General features: G+C 42.1%; 3 protein-coding genes across 4 annotated transcripts in view; 2 read left to right on the top strand and 1 right to left on the bottom strand.

Annotated features, from left to right (window-relative positions):
• The window catches only part of LOC113428608 (major histocompatibility complex class I-related protein 1-like), a 684,789-nt gene that overhangs the window by 50,547 nt on the left and 618,682 nt on the right, over nt 1–15,560 (top strand). The window lies entirely within an intron of this gene.
• Nucleotides 1–15,560, bottom strand: part of LOC113429339 (class I histocompatibility antigen, F10 alpha chain-like) — a 99,196-nt gene that overhangs the window by 7,766 nt on the left and 75,870 nt on the right. For both annotated transcript variants that reach the window (XM_087953902.1, XM_087953903.1), the window contains exon 2: nt 6,126–6,401. In XM_087953902.1, coding sequence (XP_087810028.1) covers nt 6,126–6,401 — 276 coding nt within the window. The remainder of the gene's footprint in view (nt 1–6,125; nt 6,402–15,560) is intronic.
• LOC113426549 (major histocompatibility complex class I-related protein 1-like) overlaps nt 1–15,560 on the top strand; it is a 405,199-nt gene that overhangs the window by 329,192 nt on the left and 60,447 nt on the right. The gene's annotated exons all lie outside the window — the stretch shown is intronic.

The raw sequence follows: 15,560 nt of genomic DNA, 5'->3' as shown, positions 1-15,560 counted from the left end.
AATGTTTCTACTTCTGTTTGGCCTTGAGAGAGAGAAAGGACGCCAGAAAATCTCAAATCTAAGGAGAAACTACCTGTAAGTACAGTTGAACTAAACTGACCAGTCCTTTCCCTCCCTTTCCACACCCAGGAATGATGGGTGAGGGATCCTTTCTCTATATATCTTCTGCTCAGCCTGAGAACTTCCCTTTGGAGGAAGAGGAAGATCCTCGTGAGCTGCAGTCCGATCCTTCCCTCGAGAGGAGATTCCCTGATCTCCCCATGGGAAAAATAGTTCTGGATTTCTGCCCAAGAAGAATCTCCTGCCATTCACAGGAAGGCACTAAATATTTGGCTGCTGTTTTCAACTTCTGAGAACAATCTCAGTCTTATTTCAGAAGCATCAAAAGCAAAGACAGAAATTGTCTTATTTCACTTGAAGATAAAATCTGTATTTTCTTATCTCAAATTTGGCACAGATTTGAATATTTGTGCAGGAAAAAGAAAGCACAGGGATCACATTGAAAAGGCAAGTTTCCTTTTTTTATATTTAGTGCAAGAACACTATTAATGCATCTCTTCAGGTCTATGCATGAAACAATTTCAGCCCATCTTTGAGCCTGGATGTTCAGGGCTTCCCTGAGGCCTGAAAAATAGTTCAAGGATTCCTCCAGGGTCAAAAGATTGAGGAAGGCTGCTTAAGAGGGGCTAAAACACATTTATATTTAGAACTGCCGTGAAGAATATCAGAAATCACTTCTGTTAAGTCCTGAGCATGGGCGCAAGGAACAGAGATGAGGCATTGAACTGTGACTTCAACTCTTTATTAGTGACTTCAGAACAGAGCAAAATACTTGGGCAGCAGCAGCTCTTTTATAGAGCTGGCTGCTGTCAAACAACCAATGATTTGAGTTTACCGCTCTAAGAAGCGTCCAATCAGAGGCGACCCGCTGTCAGCCAATCAGATCAGCCAGAAACGACCAATCACGACTCGCTATTCGCGGGCCAATCAGAAGTGCAGGATTACGAGCCTGCTGCTGAAGTAAAACTATTAGGGTTGTTAATGAATGCGTTAGCTTAGTTCGTAACACCCCCTCCCCCTAGGTTCCCTCTTAAGGGTGGGGTGACGTATTATCTCAAGTAGGCAGGTCACTTCACCTGTCTGCTTGACCTGCGCTGTTCCACCGGTTTCTCTGGTTCTGGTGGGCTGCTTGCTGAGCTGGATGGCTTAGACGGTCCCGCTGCTCCGTTGTGTGACTCGGGGCTGTCCTCACCGCTCTCGACAATGCTGTCATCGGGGTTCCTTGGATTCGCTTGCAGCGGTGCTGCTACGTGGTGAGGCAATCACCCGGTTCAGTTCTCCTTCTGGAGGTGAGTATCCCATGGTTGTTTGTGTAGGCTGCTGAGTTCCAATTGTTAGGTCGTCTGCTATTTCTTCTTCGGCCTCCTTGATGTCCCTTCCCCCCACCCGGGTTTGAGATTCAGGGGATGAGATGGGCGTAGGTGCCAGTCTGGAGTGAAGCTGGTCTATGTGGCGCTTCCATATTTTTCCATCATCAGTTTGCAAACGGTAGGATCTGGGCCCGGTGAGTTGAGTTATGGTAGCAGGGACCCACAGTGGGTCACCTGAGAAGTTTTTTGCAAAGACTAAGTCGCCTACCTTGAACGCATACGACACTTGCTGCTGGACCCCAAAGGCTTTTCTGGCGTGTAGGTAGGGTGTAGGCGATCAAGGTGTGAGCGAAGTTTCCGGCCCATCAGGAGTTCGGCGGAGTTCTGTTTGTGGTGCTGTGTGGGGTGATGTGCTGGAGAAGAAGCATTCTGGTTATCTTGTCGTCAATGTCCCCATGTTCCATTTTGTGTAAGGTCTTCTTCACGAATTGGACCATTCGCTCAGCCCTGCCGTTGGCTGCAGGGTGAGTCGGCGATGTTAAAGCGTGGCGGATGCCCCTGTCTGCTAGATACTGTTCAAATGCCAGGGCAGTGAACTGGGGCCCGTTATCTGAGACTAAAGCGTCCGGCAATCCGTGCGTAGCAAATAATTTATTCAGTTTTTAATGACTGCTTCTGTGGTGGTGCTCTTCATTTTGTGGACCTCGAGCCAGTTGGAATAGGCATCCACTGTTATAAGAAAAGTGTGCCCTTTTGTGGGTCCCGCAAAATCGATGTGGATGCGGGACCAGGGACCGCGAGGTGCTTCCCACTCAGTTGGAGTTGCTTTTGGTGGGGCAGCGCAAATTTCCTGGCACTTGCTACATGTGGCCACCCAGGCTTCTATCTGCTTATCTATACCTGGCCACCACGCGTAGCTTCTTGCCAGTGCCTTCATTCGCACGATGCCTGGATGACCATCGTGCAATAGCTTTAAAACTTTATGTTGTAGCTTCTCTGGGATGACGACTCTGTCTCCCCACAAAATGCAGCTCTTTTGAGAGAATAGTTCTGTCTGCCGATGTTTGAAAGGCGCAAAGGTGTCGTTGAACTCGTTGTCAGGCCAACCTCGTTCCACCCAGCTGAGGACTCATGCCAAAACAGGATCCCGTTTTGTTTCTGTGGCGATGTCTCGTGCAGTCAGCGGTGGTGAGGGAAGAGTTTCAATTTGGAGTGCAGTTAGGGTTGGAGCTGGATCGTCGATGGCTTCAGGTAGCGGGGAACCACTCAAGGTGTCAGCGTGGGGAATGGCTTTCCCCGGGCGGTGTCGCAGTTGATAATCGTATGCGGCTAGAAACTCTGACCAACGTGTCATTCTTGGCGATAAAATGTGGGGAGTTGGTTTGTTTCCCGCTAAAATGCCAAGCAATGGTTTGTGATCGGTGATTATGGCAAATGGTCTTCCATATACATACTCATGGAAATGCTTAATGGCAGACACAATAGCGAGAGCCTCTTTATCGACGTGGCTCAAGATGGCTCCCACTCCAAACGGTGAGGCGTCGCAGGTGACAGTTAAAGGCAAAGTCTCGTTATACTGCATTAATACAGCATCTGACGTTAAGAGGTCTTTTACTTGTTGGAATGCTCGTTCTTCCCGATGTCCCCAGACCCAGGAAGCCTTCTTGTCGAGTAGCCTGTGTAGGGGCTCAGCTACAGTCGCCTTCTGGGGCAAGAAGATGTTATAAAAGTTAATGAGTCCCAGGAAGGCTTGGAGGTCTGTCTTATTTCTAGGTCTTGGGGCGTTTTTGATTGCAGTTAGTTTTTTTCGATTGGGGTGGATTCCCTGTCTGTCAAGAAGGTATCCAAGGAACTCCACCCTCTCCGTACAAAGTTGACACTTGTCTTTTTTTACCTTCAGGCCAGCGTCTTTAAATTTTTGGAGAACCATTCTAAGTCATTTTTCTAATACTTCTCTAGTAGGGGCAGCTATTAAGACGTCATCAAAATAAGGCACGACCCTTTTATGCCTTGTAATAGTCTCTCCATCAGACTTTGGAAAATGCCCGGTGCCACGCTTACTCCGAATTGGAGTCTATTGCACTTAAAGGCACCTCTGTGTGTGACTATAGTCTGGGCTTCTGCAGTCTTCGCATCTACGGGTAGCTGTTGGTACGCCTGAGCTAAGTCCAATTTGCAAATATTTTTCCGCCACCCAGGAGTGAAGAAGGTGTTGAACCACAGGTACCGGGTAAGCGCTCTGCTGAAGCGCGTGATTTAGGGTGGCCGGTAATCCCCACAAATTCTTAACGATCCATCTGGCTTTATGGGTGTTACTATTGGGGTCTCCCATCGGGCGTGGTCAATTGGTTCCAACACACCCTGGGCTATTAATTTGTCCAGTTGCTCGTCAATCTTTGGCTTGAGTGCAAAGGGCACCCGACAAGGCTTAAGGCAAATGGGAGCTACATCGGGGCTGAGATTAAATGATATAGGGGTCCCCTTGTACTTGCCTAGCTTCTCTGTGAAAACGTCCTGGAATTCCTGGACGAGGGCCTCTTCCCAGTCATCGCTTCTGGTTTGGTGGATGCCAGCTAGTTCAATTCCGAGTGGGGGCGAACCACTGTAACCCTAGCAAACTGGGCCGGTCACGATCGACAACGGTCAGAGGTAGCGATGCGGTGCGGTCTTTGAAGGATACTTGGACGTGGCTGGAGCCGACAACCGGAATTCTGTTTCCTTGGTAGTCCTTTAGTATGATTTTTTTGAGTGCTGAGGTCCTGGCGATGGATGGCAGGGATCAGCTGTTTGAGGGTTTTCCAGGAGACCATCAATAGGGACGACCCCGAGTCGACTTCCATCACGCAAGGTTGATTCTCAATAGCGACCTTTACTCGGATCTTCCTTGCATCCAGGGACGAAGCGTGGCCAATAGTGATGGTTTGGTGTGCCTCTTCTCATCTAGTTGAAGTGGCAGGTGCTCGATTTCTGTAGTAGTGGTTGTTCCATTGGTGGTTCAGGCGGTCCCGATTTACAGGTGGGTTGCCTGTAGCCTGGCGGAGATTATTCTCCCTCCTGATTGGACTGGACCCTCGCTTGCTTCTGCAGACCTTTACGATGTGGCCTCTCTTTCCACAGGAGCGGCAGAGTGCGTCGAGGAATTTGCAGTCTGATCGCGGGTGGTTTGCCCGCAACCAGCGCATTGGCGCGGAAGTCTTTGGTTCCGTTGGTCCCGTTGGTGGCGTTCGGACGAGTCGGTTGACCTCCTCTTCCTCGGTGTCTGATGAGGATTCGAGGTCTTCATGATGGAGCGGTAGTAGTGTGCCTCTCAGAGGAAGGCGTACTGTCCCTAGCGAGTTGGCGGTGCGGTGCGTTCACTCGGCGCATTCAAGCAGCTGACTTCCTGGTTGCTTCTGCTGCAGTAGCGTCGGCGATGACATCTGCGAGGCTGATGTCTCCCTTCGCCATAATCTTGCTCTGTATTGTGTGGTCATCTAATCCCAGAACTATTCGGTCTCATGGCTTCCTCGAGGTTTGCGAAACCACAGAGTCCACCCAAGTTCCGGAGGTCCACGATGAAGTCTCCAACGCTCTCGTTTTTCCGTTGGTCCCTCTGGTAAAACTCGTGTCTTCGGATGAGTGTTGGCACGCGGGTGCATAATGGGCCCGGAGGATCGGCGTGAGGTTATCCCAATCCATTGTCTTCACCTCCGCGGGTTTTGCAAGCGCCTTAGCCATTTTAAAAAGCGGCGGGCCCGCAATGGGTCAGGAATACCGCTCGTTTCTTGCCAGGCATAGCATCTTTCAGATTGTTGGTCTCCAGGAACATCTGGAACCGGTCCATATCTGAGTCCCAGTCTTCGTTTGCGGGTCAAGCGGAGGCGGCTGGTATGGCGCCGCTGGTCATCCTGCCGTTTGTTGCTTGCGCTCTCAGCCACGTGCCCTGCATTGTTCGATGAGTGCTCAGTCAGCTCTATCGTCTCCACATCCCATCCTCGTCGCCAGTGTTAAGTGGTGCGCATGGGCGCAAGGAACGGAGATGAGGCATTGAACTGTGACTTCAACTCTTTATTAGTGACTTCAGAACAGAGCAAAATACTTGGGCAGCAGCAGCTCTTTTATAGAGCTGGCTGCTGTCAAAACAACCAATGATTTGAGTTTACGCTCTAAGAAGCGTCCAATCAGAGGCGACCCGCTGTCAGCCAATCAGATCAGCCAGAAACGACCAATCACGACTCGCTATTCGCGGGCCAATCAGAAGTGCAGGATTACAAGCCTGCTGTTGAAGTAAAACTATTAGGGTTGTTAATGAACGCGTTAGCTTAGTTCATAACAACTTCTTTATGTCTTTTTACTTTATTAATTTTCTTTAATTGTTTTCTTTTCTTGTACTTTTTTATTTTTCTTTGATTTCTTTCTTTTATCTCCTTTAGGTTACTTTCCATTAGTTTTTGTTTTTTGTTTTGTTTTTTGTTTTGGGAAGGGAGATTTTGGTCCCTTTCTACCTCAGTTTATATTAATATCCATGTCAACATTCGGAAAGACAGATGGATAAATTTAAACACGTTTTCATTAACTGCAGTTGGAAGAAAATGTCAGCTATGGAGGCAAGGACAATCTTATATTGCTTAAAATAAAAGAATAAACATACAAAAAAAGACTTTTTAAATGGTGTGGAGGCTGCTTTTCCCTTTGAAGGGACCCCCCCTTTCTCTCCCCTCTGGTTCCTGGGGAGGGGAATATGGGGCCGGAGGAGCCACCAGACCCATCACTCACCTTTGCTCTGATTGTAGCGATTCCTCGCAATCTCCAGGTTTTCTCTGAACATCTCCTCAGCGCCACGTGCCCTCTGGGTGTTTCTGTCCCAGTACTGGGGATCCTCCTTCCCCACCTTCTTTATCCAGGAGACTCGAGGCTGCATCCTCCGGGTGTGGCTGTCGTACTGAACAAAGACCTGGCCGTCCACGTACCCCACAATAACAAACTGGGGCAGCCCCTGACTGGGGTCTGAGATGGAGGTGAAGAAATACTTCAGGGAATGGGAGGAGGCGCCTGGAAGGGACCCAGAGAGGCAGAGTTAGGGGGCTTCAGTAAAGGGCCCTGATCCCACGGAGGCTCCCATTTGAGGCTCTGGGGAGGAAGGAGGAAGAGGAAGAAGAGAGCTGGGGGGCAGAGGAGGAAGGGGGGAAGGAAAGGGGAGATGGTGGGAGAGGAGGCAGGAGGTGGAATGAGGGAGCGACTGAGAGGGAAAGAAGCAGCTTTTGGAGGGCCTGAAGGGTTGGAGGGCAGGGAAGGTCTTCACCTGCCCTCAATTGTGCCCTCCCCTCTTCCATCAAGGCCTCCCTCAAACCCCCTTCTGGGCTGCTCAATCTCTGCCCCAAGGAGTCTGCAGTGGCCCCACAGGGAAAAGGGCGGATTCCCCCCCCCAGGAGCTCAAAAGCAGCAGGAAACCCCACCTGGACACCCCAAATTTCCATTCACAGGGGGAAAAAAGTCTAAGGGCCAAAGTGGATGGTTTATAGCTGCAGATATTAGGGGAGATTTTTTAAAACAGGGGAGGGGAAGGTAGAGGCAATGGGATCCTTAGGGGAAACCCAAAAGGGGGAAGGCAAAGGGAAAGGAGCAGCAATGAAGCCATGGAGACCCCAGATCTTCCTCCTGTCCCCCTTCCCATCGCTGGAAAATCCCCCCTCCCCTCCCAGAGTTCAGCCGTCTGAGCAGGAATCGGCCTTGAACCCAGGACTCAGAGGGGCTCCCCCTCATTCCACAGAGAATTTCACTGGGATTATCCCAAGATTGCTTCATTCCAGCAACCCAGCAACCCTGAAACCATCATCCACGGACGCTTTCCATTGGACCAGATTTCCTCTGATTCTCACCCTTCACTTTCCGCAGAAGCCGCTCTGAAACCTTTCCTCCTCTGGGTCTGATCCTGCACTTTGTCAGGCAGAAATGCCCCTCAGCCAACTTGGGAGGGGACTGTGATCCTGGCTACTCAACTCTTCCCATGATCAGTGAGTGCAAGGTAAAGGCCTAAATCAGAGTTCCTCAGACTCAGCCATTTGGACTTCAATTCCCAGAATTCCCTCACCCTATAGAAACCCAGGGGGCCTCTCCACCATGCCCCCACCCCCTGCCCCCACTGGGCCTGATTGGGAGTTCCTGCTGAAAACACCCATGTTTTTTGGGGGGCCTCAGCTGGGGTCCTCTCCCTAAACTCATCCTCTGTGGGGAGGGTTCTGTCCCCTTTCAAGCCCCTCTGGTGAACCAAAGATTAAACACAGAAAATTATTTCACTTTCCAACATGCAAAACTCCTGACTGAGGATCATCCGAGTTTTTCCAGCCCTTCCTTGGAGGACAGGCTCAATTCACAAGACATGAAACTTTACTAACAAGGAGGGGAAAAATCACATTAAATCACCGTTTAGTTTCCATTGTCAAAATACAAACACGGAAGAGACTCTCAGGCTGCCCAATGAACAGGAAAAAAAACAGCTTCTAAGCAGGCTAAAAAAATCAAAAGAAAATAAAATGAATAAAATGCTGCTGGGAAATCGATTCAGCTGGAAAATCCCCAAGGCCCCTTTTTGGTGTCCATTCTGAAAGCTCTTCAGGTCAGAAATTCTTCCAGGGCACCAAAGATTTTTTTTTTTTTTGTAAAAGTTTTATTGATTTTAACAACAAATAAAAACACATAAAACATAACATAAGAACATCATCATTCTTCATAAATTTACAGACAGTGTATCGGTTGGTTTATCACTCCTTTTTGTGCATCTATTTCATAGTCATCATAATAATTATGTTACATAATAACTCATATTATCAATCAACAATTATATATCCTAATATCCTTATTAAACAATCATTTGACTATAATTTAACTAATTCATGCTTAAGCGAGATAACTATAATTTAGTTAATTTATAACAAATCGTAAAATCATACCAAATCTATCTTAATATAACATTCTAAAAATATTATCAAAACCAAAATATATGTATATTCTATTATTATATTGTTTTATCTAACCATTGATAAAAAAGATCCCAAACTTCATAGAATTGTTTATCTTCTTGTTCTCTAATTTCAAATGTCAATCTACTCATTTCAGCACATTCCAGTATTTTCTTAATAATTTCTTCCTCTAATGGTATTTTCTCACTCTTCCAATTTCTAGCAAATACAATCCTAGCCGCTGTTAACACATTTACAATCAAATACTTTAAGTTTTTATTAAATGTATCAGGTAAGATTCCCAATAGAAAAATCTCTGGTTTCAAATCTATATGTTTTTTGTCATTTCTTCCAACCATATGCGAATTCTAGTCCAGTATTTCCTGGCCTCCTCACAAGTCCACCACATATGGTAATATGAGCCAGGGATCTGATGACATTTCCAACACTTTTCGGATTTATTCTTGAACATTCTTGCTATTCTTGTCGGGGGAAAATGCCACCTGTAAAACATCTTATACAAATTTTCTTTATATGCTACTGACATTGTCATTTTATAATTTTGAGACCACAATTTTTGCCATTTTTCTAAATCAATCCCATATCCAAAATTCTTCCCCCAAACAATCATTGTTTCTTTGACTTGTTCTTCCTCTAATTTAATTTCCAACAAATAACTATATAGTTTTTTAATCACTTTTTCATCAGCACCTGTCAAAATCCCATCTAAATCAGTCAATTTATCATAAAATCCTTCTGTTTTAGAATCTTTAAGATACCTTGAGTGTATTTGCGCATATGAAAACCAATTCATCTTTATATCTTGTTCTTCTAGCTTTTGCATCGTTTTAAGTTCACCCTTTTCATCCAGTATTTCCCCATATCTAATTGTTTGTTCCTTCTTATAAATTATGGGATAGGAAAAAGCTTCGATAGTTGATAACCAAACTGGAATTTTCAAATAACATTATTTCTTAATTTTCTCCCAATTCAACCATAACGATTCCCGTATATAGTGCCTTCTGAAATAACCCTGCGATTTAGTTCCTTATACCATAAAAAAGCATGCCAACCCAATAATAAATCATGTCCTTCCAATGCCAATAATCTAGACTTTCTTAACGTTATCCATTCTTTAACCCACATTAAATTTGCAGCTTGATAATACAACTCCCAATTAGGAAGGCCAAATCCTCCTCTAATTCTAGCATCCTGTAAAAGTTTTAGTTTTATTCTCGCTTTCTTACCTTGCCATATATACTTCAACACCATTTTATTTAATTCATCAAAATAGTCTTTACTAAGCCTAATTGGTATTGTTTGAAACAAATATAAAATTCTGGGTAAAATATTCATTTTAATTGTTGAGATTCTACCTATCAAAGATAATTGTAGGTTTTCCCATTTTTTCAAGTCAGATGCTATCTGCTGTTTAAGTTTAATATAATTATTCTCTTTCAGTGTAGTACATCTTGACGTCAAAATTATCCCCAAGTATTTACCTTTATTCGTAACTTGAATTTTCAATAAGTCTGCCAACTCTTCTCTTTGCCTTAATAACATATTTTTTGTCAGAATCTTTGTTTTGTCTTTATTTATTTTCAAGCCAGCCATCTCACCATACGTCTCTATCTTTTCCAGTAGTTTTAAAGCTGTCTCTAGAGGGTCTTCCAGAATAAAGACCAAATCGTCCGCAAAGGCTTGCAATTTAAATTCCTCCTTTTTAACTTTCATTCCTTTTATATTTGTATCCTCTCTAATACTTCTATTTAATACTTCCAAAGTCAATACAAATAACAAAGGGGATAGTGGACATCCTTGTCTTGTGCCTTTTTTAATATTGATAGAGTCTGTAAATTCTCCATCTATCATCACTTTTGCTGTTTGCTTATAATATATAGCTTCTATTGCTTGAATAAATTTTCTAGCAAAACCCATCTGTTCCAATAATAATAACATAAATCTCCAATTCACGTTATCAAATGCCTTTTGAACATCTAAAAATATCAAAGCCATTTGCTTTTCAGGGTGTGCCTCATAATATTCCAAAGTGTCCAAAATTACTCTCATGTTGTCTTTAATTTGTCTCTTTGGTAGAAATCCATTCTGATCAGAATGAATAAAATTATTTAAGTATTTTTTAAGCCTTTCTGCCAAAATTGAAGCAAATATTTTATAATCTGCATTCAATAAAGAAATAGGTCTATAATTCTTAATTTGTGATGGGTCAGTCCCTTCTTTTGGAATAAGCGTAATATAAGCTTCTGACCATGTTTTAGGTATTTTCTTATTTATCATAACTTCATTCATAATTTCTAACAATGAAATACTCAATGATTCTTGTAATGTTTTATAAAATTCTGCCGGAAACCATCTGGTCCTGGTGCTTTCCCGTTATTCTGTCTATTAAGTGCTTCAGTTAATTCCATCATTGTTATAGGATTTTCCAACATTTTCCCAGTTTCATCAGATATCTTGGGTAGGTTGGCATTTTGTAAATACTGTTTAATTTTCCCCTCATCAAAATCCTCCTGCTTATATAATTGTGCATAAAAATCTCGAATAATTCTCTTTTTCTCCTTATTACCATGACAGACTAGACCCTGTTCATCCATTAACTGTAGTATTCTCCTTGATTCTTTCTCTTTTCTCAGTTTGTATGCTAACCATCTACCTGGCCTGTTTGCATCCTCAAAATAGTTCTGTTTAGCACTTCTAATTTTTTGCGCCAATTCTTCTTTCTCTGTTTGATCCATTTTATGTTTAATTATGTCCATTTTAAATTTAATATCTTTTTCTGTGGCATTCTCTGTAATTCTTTTTCCAATTTTTATAATCATCTTCTAAAGTTTTAATCATTTGCCTCTTTCTAATATTTTTTTCTTTGTGTATTCCATTATCAATCCTCTTGCATATGCCTTCATTGTGTCCCAAACATTCTGTATTGAAGTATCTTCTTTTCTGTTTTCATTAAAAAGAAGGCCAGTTCTTTTTCCATCCACTGTGTAAAATCTTTTTCCTTTAAAATAGTATTATTTAATGTCCATCTAGATCTTCTTTTTTGTCCTTTCCATTTAATTGTCATTGGGTTATGATCTGCCCATGTACTTGTTTCAATATTTATTTCTTGAATATTAGATAATAATTCTGTTGACGTCCACATCATATCTATTCTGGACCATGATGAATGTCTATTCGAGTAGAAAGTATATTGTTGAGTTTTAGTATTTCTTTCTCTCCATATATCTTTTAATTTTAGTTCCTCTATCATTTCAAAAAAGGATTTAGGGAGGATCTTCCTATTTTGTCGTGTTATTTTTGCTGTGTAGTCCAATTCATTGTCTACAATTCCATTAAAATCTCCCATTATAAATATATTAGCGTAGTCCAATTCAATTATTTTCATATGTAATTTTTATAGAATCTTTTTGTTTATCATTCGGAGCATAGATTGCAACCAAAAGTATCTTTGTATTGTTATCCACTATTTCAACCATTAGTACTCTTCCATCTTCATCAGTATAAATCAATTTTGCTGAAATGGTTTCTTTAATATACAATACCACTCCTCTTTTCTTACACTGGGCCAAAGAAGTAAAAATTTTCCCTATTTTTGGTCGCACCAATAATTGTTGATGTTGTTTTTTAATGTGTACTTCTTGTAAGCAAATTATATCAAATTTTAATTTCTCTATTTTATGAAAAGTTTTCCTTCTTTTAGTAGCTGAATGGGAGAAGGCGGAGTCACGTCACCGCGTTACAGCTGTAATTTCGGGGCTCCGAGTTACAGCTGATATCTTCGCCCTGGTCGGTCCCAACGGACCTAAACCGTCCCGTAGAGACGGTGATAGTAAGGGGCGCGTTCTGCTGATCACAGGGACACTGCAAGTCCCTGGTGGATCCAGAAGAAGCCCCTTTACCATCGGCGGAGAGGCAGCCATTAAGCTGCTGAAGCAGGGACAACTCCGAAAGGAAGAGAAGAAAGAAAGAGAAAGTGTATCGGCTGGTGAGATTTATTTATTTTTTTATTTGGGATAAGGACACCCTAGAAGAAGAAGGAATCTGTAAGATTTTTGACAGAATTTGATAAGATGGACTTAGTGGCGATTTTTTAGGAGATGTCAAAATGAGGCTTGGCTTTTTACTTTTTTTTTTTCTAGCGAACTTCTATTGTGATTAGTAATTGTAACCAGACTGGTTTTTTTTTTTCTATAATTACCTTTCCTTTTTGACTGTTTATATTTTTAATAGAGGCTTCCTTTAGTAATTTTTTCTTTTTTCTAAATATACACACATATATATACATATTTTCTTTTTCTATTGGTTTTTTTTTGGGGGGAGGAAGAAGGGGGAGTGGAGTAGAGAAACTTTGTAACTCTGTAACACTGCCAACTAGAGGCTTGAAAATACTTTACTTGAAGTTGAGAGAACTGTGAGAAACTCTCTTCCAAGGACACTGAGTTGATAAGATAGAGAGAGGAACTCTGGAGAATGTTTTCACAGGTGTCTCTTTGGGATTTCTACAATCAACTGAATGTTTGAAGCTTGGCTTTGAAACTTGTGGAGAAGCCATAATAAGAGCCTTGGATGTTTAAATAAAATGCAGTGTGCTTTTTGCTTTACTTGTTGTTAGCTTTTATCCCTCCTCCTCAACCCTATAGTATTTTGTAATATTTGTACACTTTTGCTTATTACTATTATTATTATTTTTCTTTTTTTTTTTCTCTAAAGGGAAAGCCTCAGAATATTGTTTCTTTTTTCCTTTTTCTTTTCTTTTTTTTGGGGGGGGACTTTTGCTTTTTTTTACCTTTGTATGTATATACTCTTTTTTTGTGGCCATGTTTTTTTTTCTTGAGATTTCGCAATTGGATTAAGGTGTGAAGAACCTGAAGAATTTTTCTTTTTTTTCCCTTTTATTATTATTGTTATTTTTTTCATATTATTGGGTTTTATTCTCCTTTTGACTATTGCAACTGAGGATTAAGGTCTAGAAGAACCTGAAGAAAGAAATCTTTCTTTTTTCCTTGAAACTTTTTTCTTTTTTTAAATTTTGGGTTTTTTGTTTTTTTACTGATTTTTCTTTTTTACGTTTTTCCTTTCCCTAATTGGATTATAATTGTTACACTGCCAACTGGATTAAAAGAGTGGGAAGATTCTGAGCTATCCAAATGAGTAAGAAAGTTCTACCTTCTGGCGCATCAACTTCTGCTCCTGCCTCCCCATCAACTGGAGGACGACTTTCAACAATGGCGAAGCAAGATAAAGGACAAATGGATCTAATGACGGTTATACAAGGAATTCAAGAACTTAAAATGAGTATTGAACAAAGGACGGGGAGTATTGAACAAAAAATTGAAAACATCCAACAGATGATGGCGAAGTATGATGAGAGACTGCAAAAAATGGAAGAGAAAGACAATCAAAGAGATGAGAAATTGCAAAAATTGGAAGAGAAAGACAATCAAAGAGATGAGAAAATTGGAAATATTGATGACAGAGTGACAACGCTTGAACAAAACAAGAATGAGATGGTGAAGTGGGAGATGGATAGATCAGAATATTACCTCAGATTTCAAAATATAGAGGAAGAAAAAGGACAAGATCTTGCTGCAGTAATGATAGAAATCTTGGCTGGAGCTTTGGAAATAACAGAGGAAAAAATGATGGATGGAATAGATGAGATATACCGAGTTTTTAAAAGATATGCATCGAGGAATAAGTTACCAAGAGAAGTTCATGTTAGATTTACCAAAAAATCTATCAGAACACAGATATTACAAGCGGCAAGAGAGAAGACATTGAAATATGGAGATAAAGAGATTGGGGTTTTAAAACAAGTACCCAGAAAAATTAGAGAGATGAGGAGAGAATATCATTTCCTGACTAAAGTATTATTGGAAAAGGAGGTGAATTACAGATGGTTGATTCCAGAAGGATTAATGGTTACATGGAAAGAACAGAGATACAGAATTGGCTCAATTGACGAAGCAGAATCGTTTTATAAGGAATTTTTTAAAAGAAGAGAAACAGAGATAGAAGAAGAGACTACCCTAACTGAATTTCAAGAGGACCAAATAGAGATGGGAAAAGAAGAAGGTGCAGTAGGTGGACAAGTGGAGACTAAAGAACAACGTGAAGTAAGATCAACGAGAGCCGTTAGACCTAAATATAAATCATAACTATGGAGGAAAAAAAATTGATTTCTTTGAATATAAATGGACTGAATTCAGGGCACCAAAGATTTTAAAGATCATTTTCAGGATCGTTCATGGGATTTATTTGGGCAGAACCAGGGTCTGCATACAAAAGGGCAGGACCTCCAAAGCCCAGAGAAATAAATGCAGGTAGTCCTCAATTTTTGACCAAAATTGAGCCCATATTTTTGTTGCTAAGTGAGACATTTGTTAAGTGAGTTTTCTCCTCCATTTTACAAATTTTCTTGCCACAGTTGTTAAATGAATCATTGCAGTTGTTAAATAAATAACCTGGTTGTTAAGTGAATCTGGCTTCTCCATGGACTTTGCTTGTGAGAACGCTGCAAAAGGGGCTCATGTGATATGGGGAGACTGCGACCGTCATAAATATGAACCAGTTGCCGGGCATCCAAATCTCGGTCACATGACAATGAGGATGCAAAAATGGTCATAAGTGTGAAAAATGGTCATACTGTCACCTTTTTCAATGGCGTTGCAACTTTGGACACTAAATGAACTGTTGTAGGTCGAGGACTGCCTGTAGTCCCACTGCCCATTCCCTCCAGTATGGCCTCCCAGTCCTTCCCAGTCCAAGGCAAAGGCCTGGGCCTCCTTCTTCCTGCTCCTCCCCACAATCCCAGGGGCTTCTCAGAGCTTTTGGGGAGAGGGATCCCAGATCCACTTCCTGCTCTGGGGAGATTTCAGAATCCAAAAGGGATCACAGAATTTCTCTAACAGAAGGACGGGGGATCGGACTCTCCGTGATCCAGAACCGGCTTCTTCCCCTTCTGGGGCTGAGCAGTGAGGAAGTCTGAAGTCTGCCTGAGAGGAGAAATGTGTGAATGTAACTCAGGTTGGGCGTCCTCACAGTCATGAATCCTCCTCAAGTCAGAAATGACACATATGGGTGCATGTGTCAGGAATGGCTGGTGAGTTTGGGCCTGTCTGTGTCCAACCAAGCGGTTCATTTCATGGTCACCATCCAGAGGTTCTTCTCTTCTTTTACCTCCAAACCAGTTTATTACATCGTTTCTGCCAACTTTTTTAAAATGTATTTT

The sequence above is a fragment of the Notechis scutatus genome, chromosome 2 (assembly GCF_049901735.1).
Source record: "Notechis scutatus isolate UNSWTSFEM ecotype Mainland chromosome 2, rNotScu1.2, whole genome shotgun sequence".
Lineage (NCBI taxonomy): Eukaryota > Metazoa > Chordata > Lepidosauria > Squamata > Elapidae > Notechis > Notechis scutatus.
The sequence above is the reverse complement of the archived record's forward strand: the minus strand, read 5'-3'. Positions and strand labels throughout refer to the sequence as shown.